General features: G+C 37.6%; 2 protein-coding genes across 2 annotated transcripts; one reads left to right on the forward strand and one right to left on the reverse strand.

Annotated features, from left to right (window-relative positions):
* The first annotated feature begins 240 nt into the window (after positions 1 to 240).
* On the forward strand, positions 241 to 3,388 carry LOC111901463 (pentatricopeptide repeat-containing protein At2g28050). Its single transcript, XM_023897315.3, has one exon. It carries the CDS (start codon positions 286 to 288, stop codon positions 2,893 to 2,895), a length of 2,610 nt encoding a protein of 869 aa, XP_023753083.1. The 5' UTR covers positions 241 to 285; the 3' UTR covers positions 2,896 to 3,388.
* Positions 3,389 to 5,828: 2,440 nt separating this feature from the next.
* LOC111901464 (P-loop NTPase domain-containing protein LPA1 homolog 2) lies at positions 5,829 to 9,536 on the reverse strand. Its single transcript, XM_023897316.3, has 8 exons — positions 9,195 to 9,536; positions 8,902 to 9,083; positions 8,148 to 8,482; positions 7,970 to 8,051; positions 7,459 to 7,890; positions 6,606 to 7,382; positions 6,424 to 6,534; positions 5,829 to 6,356 (listed from the first exon to the last, which is right to left on the reverse strand). Exons 2-8 carry the CDS (start codon positions 9,055 to 9,057, stop codon positions 5,988 to 5,990), a joined length of 2,262 nt encoding a protein of 753 aa, XP_023753084.1. The 5' UTR covers positions 9,058 to 9,083; positions 9,195 to 9,536; the 3' UTR covers positions 5,829 to 5,987.
* Positions 9,537 to 9,763: the final 227 nt, after the last annotated feature.

Below are 9,763 nucleotides of genomic sequence, written 5' to 3' on the forward strand. Positions count from 1 at the left end.
GGTTTTTGAAAAACAGAAAACCTCACCGTCGGTTTTTATTGCGGTTGCGGTTTTTCGGTTGCGGTTTATGCGGTTTTTACGGTTAATTTTAGTTGCGGTGCGGTTTTTGCTCACCCCTATCCCACAGGTACCCCTATCCCACAGGTTATAAACGGGTAATAAAATATGTAAATGTTGGAGAAAGAATAAAGGTAAGTAATATTAAATTAAATACCGTGACAGGGCCAACTTAGAAATCTTCGAACTTAACAACTTAAGAAATCTTTTCAAAACTCACCAAACAAGATGTCGATCCAAAAAACCCTCCAAAACCTCAAATGTATCAAGAAGTATGGCAACCTTCCTACCAACACCCACCGGAAAGTTGCCGAGGTCGTCATCTCCTACGCATCCAAAACAACCACAAACACTGAAACCCCTGCTGCCGTTTTCTCCACCCTTACTTCCGACACAGTTAGATTGGTTCTCTCAGACAGGCGTATAAAGACTCGCGAATGCCTATCGTTCTTCAACGTCATCTCAGAAAACCGATCTTTAATCCCGTTCACGATCGAAATAGAACACTACGTGACACTAATTCACAGGGCGATAAACTCAAGAAAGTTTGAAGATGCCGAGACTCTTATAAATTCATTAGCAAATGATGGAAATCTCAGGTACCCATTTTCAGATGTAGTTTCCCTTGCCGAGAGCCAAGGTTTTGATTCTAGGATTTTGTCAACATTGTTTAATTTGATGCTAAAAGTTTATTCGGATAGTGGGAAGTTCTTTGCGGCTTTTGAGACTTTCAATTATATGAGAAACAACGGGATTACAATTGATGAGAGGACGTGTGGTATTTACTTGACTGCACTCCTGAGATGTGAACATTTAGGATTAGGTTTAGTTTTCTTTTACAAAATTGTGGAATCTGGTATGGATGTTTCGATTGTGATTGACGGATTGTGTCAAAATGGGGAGATCAGAAGGGCTAGACAATTAGTTGAGGCTGTGTGCAGGAGTGTTGAACCTAATGTGATTACTTTCAATACTTTAGTCAATGCATGCTGCGAAAGAAAGAATCTTAAAGAGTTGGATTTGGTATTACTGTTGATGGAGAAGCAAGGAGTGGAGCGTAATTTGGAAACCTACAAGCTTATAATAGATGGGTTTTTGAGCTTTGGGAATCTGGGGGGTGCTGAAAGGATGATTGCGGAGATGCATGACAAAGATTTCCACGTGGGGATCTATCTGTGGAATTCAATCATTCACAAGTACTGTAAATCAGGTAGGATGGAGAGTGCATTCCAAGTGTTCGATGAAATGCTTCATAGAGGTGCTGCTCCTAATGCACATACATTTCATATCATGGTTAGTGGGATTTGTGGGATTGAGAAAATGGAGGCTGCAAAGGAGTTAGAAAAGAAGATAGTGAGGAATGAGATTGAGTTGGACCATGATATTTTCAGTGATTTGATCAATGGGTGTTGTAAAAAGGAGAAGCTTGATGATATTATTGACCTGCTTTCAACAATGGAAAAGAAAATTGACAACCTTCCATCAACCTCCCAAGTAGCTTACCTGAAAATTGCTGAGGTCATCATCTCCTCTGCCACCCAAATATCCACCGCCACTAAAACCACCGCTGCCATTCTCTCCACCCTTACTCCCAACATTGTCAGATTGGTCCTCTCAAACCGGCGAATCAAGACTGGAAGATGCCTATCATTCTTCAACATCATCTCAGAAAATCAATCTCTAATCCCATTCAAGATCGAAACAGAACACTATTTAACACTAATTTGCAGGACGATAAAGTCATTTAAGTTTGAAGATGCAGAGACTCTTATAAATTCATTAGCCAACGAGGGGAATCTCAGGCACCCATTTTCAAATGTAGTTTCTTTTGCTGAAAGTCAATGTCTTGATCCTGGAATTTTGTCAAAAATGTTCAATTTGATGCTAAAAGTTTATACGGATAGTGGGAAATTCGTTGCAGCTTATGAGACTTTCAGTTATATGAGAAACAACGCAATTGCAATTGATGAGAGAACATGTTTTATTTACTTGATTGCCCTCCTGAGATGTGAACATTTAGTGTCAGGGTTAGTTTTCTTTTACAAAATGGTGGAATCTGGCATCGATGTTTCAGTTTATTCTTTGACAGTTGTGGTAGACAGATTGTGTAAAAATGGTGAGATCAAAAAGGCTAGAGAATTAATCGAGGCTGTGTGCAAGAACATTGAACCTAATGTGATTACTTTCAATACATTAGTGGATGCATGTTGCAAAAGATGGAATTTTAAAGAGCTTGATTTGGTATTGCTTTTGATGGAGAAGACAGGGGTGGAGCTTAATTTAGAAACCCACAAGTTTTTGGTAGATGGGTATTTAAGCAGTGGGAAGCTTGGGGATGCTGAAAAAACAATCATGAAAATGCATGATAAAGATTTGAGTGTGGAGATCTATTTATGGAATTCAATCATTTTCAAGTACTGTAAATTAAGGAGAATGGAAAGTGCATTCCAAGTGTTTGATAAAATGCTTCAGAGAGGCGTTGTGCCTAATGCAGAGACATTTCGTATCATGGTTAGTGGGATATGTGGGATTGGGGAAATGGAAGCTGCAAAAAAGTTGGCAAATAAGATGCAAAGGAAGGAGATTGAGTTGGGGCATGATGTTTTTGATGATTTGATCAATGGGTGCTGTAAAAAAGGGATGCTTGATGATGCAGTTGGACTGCTTTCAATGATGGAAAAGAAAGGATTGTTTGGTGATGCGCGTTTGTATAACATGGTCATTGTTGGTTTATGTGAGTTGGATCGTGTTGAAGAAGCAAGCAGACTTTTGAGCATTGTGGTGAAATGTGGAGCAACCCCTGAAACAAGTTTTATCCAGTTTTTGGCAAATGGTTAAAACTTAAAAAAGTATTGTATGCTTTTGATTGAACCATGGTCTTTATACACATTGGAATTGAGCCATGTGAAATCGGCTCACCACATGCCATGAATCCAGAAGGGTAGGTAAAGATTGTGGAATGAGTGATGCCGATTCCTCTGGACAACAAATACAAGAAGCTCAAATCGCATGATTTTGAACTAGAGCTCAGTGCATGCAGACATTTAAAAGATGTGTGCTTTCTGCAAGTTGCATCAAACACTAGCAAAAAGCCTTTCACCCAAGGTCATGACCCATGGTATGCAGTATGCACCAAGGCTTGCTTCTTTTATTTAATTGGTGAAGTTTTGAGGTTTCTGGTTGCTTTGTATGTCTGATGGTTCATTGTAGATTGAGTATCTGTTGTTAGATGTATTATTCAACACATTTCATTATGATTTTTATCGATGACATTCCTATAACAAGTAATAATAAGTATATGCTATGTGAGACATAGTTTCCCACCAAGAAATTTTGACATGTAAGATCCCAATGAAGCCTCTTATGTTATTGGCATGAGATACACCCCAAAAGGACTTATTGAGAAGTTAACAACCCTGGTCCCATACGAATAGGGTGACCGAAGGTAGGATGATTGGTAGCCCCTAATCCCTATTATTGGATAGAGAGACTACTTTCGTAGAAGACCTCTGTAAAAAAATAAATAAATAAATAAATAGATAATTTATACACATGTGTCCACACTAAAAAATCCCTCTATAATATTACTATATGTAAAAATATCAACTCATGATGAAGAAACAATGATGCGTGTTTGAGGAAAGAACTACTAGAGGAAATCAATCTACGAATAGATGATTAAAAACAAGTCAAACATGAATGGACACACAAATAATTATAGTAGATAGGTAAAGTGAGTCGGAAGTAGATACTAAGAGCACACGTTAAACTTATAGGAACCATGAGTAAGTAGGTGAAAATTTACTAGTTAACAAAGAAAAAGAAGTTAGACCCTAGACTATAACACTAGTACTCTGGTACCCTAATTTTAAGGCTTCACTCTCTCTTATCATAGGCCATGTCCTTGGTAAGAGTTAGTTCTTTCAAGTCTAACATCACACTATTTTCCCACTTTCTTCTTGGTTGACCTCTACTCTTTGCACCCTCGAGTGTGATCATCTCCACTCGCCTAACAACGACCGATGGTTGTTTTCTATGGACATGTCCAAACCAACACAATCTTCTTTCCCTTAATTTGTCAATGATCGACATCACTCCCAACTCATTCATAACTGTTGTGTTTGGTATTTTGTCCAACAACGTTCTACCACATGACAACCACAACATTCACATTTCTGCGATCTCCATCTTCCGCTCATGTTTTTTTTTTAACTGACCAACATTCATATTCATCCAATAAAGTTTGTCTAATCGCTATCCTATAAAATTTCCCTTTATTTTTAAGAGCACCTTCTTGCCACACAAAATTTTGCCCTCCATTTTAACCATCCTGCCTTTATGTGGTATGTAATATCATCCTCAACATTCCCTTCCTTATGGATAATAGACCCCAGATACTTGAAACTTTATTTTGGATGTAAAACATGCTCATCAATGCAAACTTTGATTCTTTCAATGTTCTGCTCCCCACTAAAATTACACCAACTATGTTGTCTTAATAGTGTTGATATGAAACCTTTTTCTTCTAATGATGTCTTCCAGGTATCCAACCTAGCATTCAACTCAACCCTAGACTCTGCCATGAGAAGCATGTCATCATCAAAAAGCATACACCATGGGGTCCCTTCTTGGGTCTCACAATAGATATCGTCCATAATCAAAGCAAATAAGTATGAGATAAGAGCCGATCCTTGATGAAGCCCAATTTCAACTGGGAAAGACTCTGTCACCAATTGCAGCTCGGACGCATGTTGTAGATCGACAATACATATCTCATATAGCCCTAACATGGCTCATCGAGACACTATCATATGCTTTTTCAAGGTCAATGAACGACGTGTGGAAATCCCTATTTTTTTCTCGATATTTCTCAAAGAATTATATTAATCTGTTTCTCAATAAATACATCATGCAAATCTATTCCCCTGCTGCTGCCCATGTAGTAAAGGTGGAAGAGTTTGGTATATCAAATTATCAATAAAATCGCAGTGAAAGAGGAAATTTACAAGGCATAATTCGATAACATAGGGGGAAGAAAAGAATTAAATAACTAAAACATGATTTTAAGACTTTATCTATAGTCTTATATAAAGAATTCTAAAGACCCTAAAACTCCTAAATAAAAGAAAATAATGACATAGAACTAGTAAACTTGGAAACATGTAAACTCCCCAGTTAATAAAAATTCGGCTCTCTCCCATTCAATAGACTCCAAAACCATCAATGCAACATAGACATGATACCAATCTAACCCTGGTTTAGACCATTGGAAAGCAACCATGAAGGTATTATACTTACAATGGACAAATGAGTACCAATTGACTTATAGGCAACAAAAACCCTTGAAGTTGGTTATTCCGGACTAATTTTGCGAAATGAATACATAACAAGAAATCAACTTGAGTGTACTCATTCATGCCATCACGAGGGCCAATATCTTGTCGGAACCTTATGGGTGGACTAAAATTCATTAACTCCATCAAGTCATACTTTGATAATAATGTCGTTATCAGTTTTTCGAACAATACTAGTTCTAGTGGAAATAGCCTTTTATGTAATGTCATGATGTATATTAATATGCTATGAAATTACTATGACTATTTTTTATTCATACCAATTGTGGTTGCATGTGTCACATTATGTTTTACATTTTGTCTTGATCTACTGAATATTGTCAGAACATTTATTAGAATGAAGGACAAATTGCATTATTTGTAACCATGTGAATTGTGTTTTGTATCGCCATGACTTCATACCATATTCATACTATGTGGACTTATGCAATCTTTAATTTCATGAAAGCACTAAACATATATTTGACGAGGTCTCAACTAACCATATCCTTCCTACTACAAAGTACAAAGTACAAACACAAAGTTACATTCTTAAATTCCAAGTTAACAAAGACAAACAAGCCACAAAAACTAAAGTTAAGGATGATCAGGAGATAATGTAGCAGTAATCCTCGACAATGTTGGGCTCAATGGCCCATCCTTACCAAAGCACGAAATACTATGCGATCTTCTCTTAACCTTAAAGCTTCCAGAATACAAGAGCCTTTTCTCCTTGATCGCATAACTAGGGTTTGGGTGTCCTGAATAAGGGTTTGGCTCACTTTTGGCTCTCAAAAACCGGTCAAGATTTTGACTATACTTGTCCCCATAATGGTTGTTATTAACCGCATTATGTTGCTTAAGTTCATCATCAGTAAAGTAACCATTTTCTTGAATATCTTGCATTGCCAGATCATCATACTCCTCATCTGATTTAGTCGACTCTTCATCCACTGAACCTTCCATCTATAAAACAATCCCATCAACAACCAAAAAACAATATGTAAATGCATGTGTTATGTCATATGTGTACCTCTTCATGCATATGTTCTTTAGCATCATCACTAAGATCTTCATCACTATCTACATCCAGTTGATCATCAACCTCTTCATCGCTTCCAAACACCGATTGCTCCTCCTTCAACTAAAACCAGTATATCAGTCAGAAAAACATAATCAAGTGAAAGAGTGAGAGTTTTGTTCTTGTTTGATTACCTCTTTAGATGGTCCATCAGAGGCCTTAGGCGAGCTGCAACATGAAGAATGGTATCTACTACCATTGTCAGTAAGCTCGCCTCTTGACTCATCAACACTACTTGCATGACTAGTGCAACCAAGGTCACTAGGCCAAGCACTGATTCCAAAGTTACCAAATTGGAGATTCACAGGTTCCGCTTTTCCAATCTGCAATGGTCCATACATCGGAATCCCAATTCCTATTCCGTTTCCGTTTCCTATTCCTATTCCATTACTCTCGTCAGTTTGATGTCCTAAAACCGGCTTCCCATCAGCATCTACAGAGCAAACAGGCCATGCTTTTGCGACAGATCCATCATCATTTAACAGAGCCATTAAATTCCTTGAAGAGCCTTGTCTTTGGATCAATTGAAACATTCCCTTTGAGCTGAGTGAGTTAGCGACACATTGATTCCTATATTCCTCATCAATTACAAAAACCGTGTTAGTGGTAGAATCATAAAGTTGTTCTCCAGCTTCACGTCTTCTTAAACAGCTGAAAACTGTCGCGTGTATAGCTGCAACACTTTTATCAACATTGGTGTTATTTACTTTTGGAACTAGATGTTTGTCTGCTCGATTGCAAAGGTACTCTTGGATTGTTCTGATGTTTCTTATGTACTTTACATATTTGTTTTTTGCAGGGTCTAAAGTCATGTACTTTGCACGAACTGCAAATCTTTCCATGTGTTTGTCCTCGTTCGTAATGTATATCATGAATGGTATGATTGATGGATGTTTCTTCATTAACCCCATCTGCATTTTTCATAAAAACTTAAAAGTTAGATGTCCAAAGTGGAAAAAGATTCAAACTTTTTTTTTTTTATCATACCACAAAGTTAAGGCTCAAGTGAACACCCTCAACAACAACTGATTCTTTTCTCTCTTCCCATGCTGTGATGAGTCTATCAAGACTATCAATGACCATCTCACTTTGTGCTTTAAAGCCTTCGATTGCCATTTGTTTAGGGCTAATTAAGTCAATTGTAGTAGAACCACCTTCTTTAGGTAGTGGAGGTAGTGATGTTGAAGCATCAGAAGGACCTGTTGTCTTGAATTGTGATTGAGGAGAAGATGTGGAACTTCCTTGTTTTTTTGCTTTTCTTTTGGCTTTGGCTTCTGAAACAGCTACTGGATCTAAATGTTCTCCTGCATGGTAAGTAGATGACCATAGAAGTGGATTTTGCTTTTCATCAACAAAGCTCCTCATCATGTGTCTAATCGAGTCTGTAGATACAACTGTTGTGATCCCTAATCTGCTAGCCTACACATTTCATTTCATTTCATGGGTCAACATCTACATACTTCAAACTGTAATAACAAATCAAGAATCTTGAAATTACCAACAAAGCAGACAATGTAGATTTGCCACATCCACTGGTACCACAGAGTAGCACTGTCACAGATTCCTTTCTTTCTCTGATTCTGTAAAAGAAGAAGAAGAAGAAGAAGAAGGTAAGAGGCTATGTCTTCATGATTGGATTTGGATAACATACATTATATATTTAAAGACATACATACCTGCAAGCTAAAACCAAATCAGCCCTCTGATTGGGACCAACATACTTGTATTCAGCAAGAGCATCGCAAACAACATCTATGAACCTCTTCCTTTTGACAATAACTGTAGTACGCTTTTTGTAAGATTCAAAAGGTATGCTTCTTATGTTATCATCATTCTTTGAAACCGTGTTGCTGCTTTCTCCTTCCTTCTCTGATCGACTATCAGTCACACGGCTGTTTTCTTTACCAGGGCGAACTTTTAAGAAATCTTTTCCAGTATTGATGACACCCATGGCAGCTAAATTGTCCCCTAAGCATTCAGTTCTCATGATTTCAAAGACCCTCTGGCTAATCTGGTAAGAGAGGCAGGTCGTATTCAGTGCAGGTGTATAAGGTTATTGCATGAAGTTGTTAAATGGAGAGAAACAGAAACAGATATATGCATGCACAACAGGAGTAGAATGCATCAGAAGTATAGGCTTTGATCTACGAAGTGAAAATTTTGGATGTATCAAAAGCTTAAGGTTTTAGTATGAGATCCATGGATCATAATACTAAAATTTCATAAAGATCCAATCTCCTCTTACGAAAAGCATTAGAAAAAATGTGTTCAAATGTGTACAAGCTTGCACTTTTTTGTTGCAATAATTGACTTTTCCTTACAACAGGATGTCATCTTAAGTTTATGAACTTTCATTCAATTTCATAAGAAAGAAGAATAAAATAAAAGCTGCAAGTTCCAACATAAAAAGAACGGATGAAATTGGCGAACCTTGAAGGCATGACGTGCTTTACAACCCATCAACTGCAAAGTGCTCTGAAGAACATGACGTGTGTACCTAAATGTCAATTCTTCATTTCCTTCCTTTTCCTCATTGCCACCAAAATCATCCTCCACCACTATGTACAACAATTTCGCCACCTCCATCTTCTATGTAAATTCCTCCGTTTCCTCTGTCAATTTGCAAATAAAAAAGCAAAAATAAAAATCAAGTCGGATCGAAACATCACAATGCGGGTTCGAAAAAAGGAAAGAAATGCAGAACAAGTGCAAAGCTTCGTTACGTGAGAAAAGGAAGATCGTGTGATATAGTTGAATCAAAAATCACAGATCAATGCAACCCGTTCGGAAGGGGTAAGGAATCGGCATTTGAACAAGGGAACCTTCTTATTATAACGATAATGATCAGTAGTGGAATAAGAAGAAGAAGAAGAAGAAGGGGGGTTCCAGAGCGATGTGGTCATTGTTGGTGTGTCTGGCACCTGCATCCACGCATCAGCGTCTTCAACACTCCACGAGTCGTCTCCCCCTCCACTTTCTCTTTCTCTTTCTCTTTCTCTCTCTTTGTTAAATTTTTTTGTCGGAAATTGTTTGACGAATTTGGGCTGAACCTTTCAAACAGAAAGAAATGAGAAACCCTATTTAGTATTATATTTATTATGAGAACGCGATTTATTGCCAAATATTTTATATCGTGTAGGTCCTTCCCCTCCCCCCCCCCCCCCCCAAATTATTTATACATCTTCCTTTCCTACCTACCTTTATTGTTACATATACAATGAAATCACATTTGGTAGCATTTTATAGGGTTAATGACGTAACAACCTTTGTTTGTTTTTTTTTTCACATTTAG

The sequence above is a fragment of the Lactuca sativa genome, chromosome 2 (assembly GCF_002870075.4).
Source record: "Lactuca sativa cultivar Salinas chromosome 2, Lsat_Salinas_v11, whole genome shotgun sequence".
Lineage (NCBI taxonomy): Eukaryota > Viridiplantae > Streptophyta > Magnoliopsida > Asterales > Asteraceae > Lactuca > Lactuca sativa.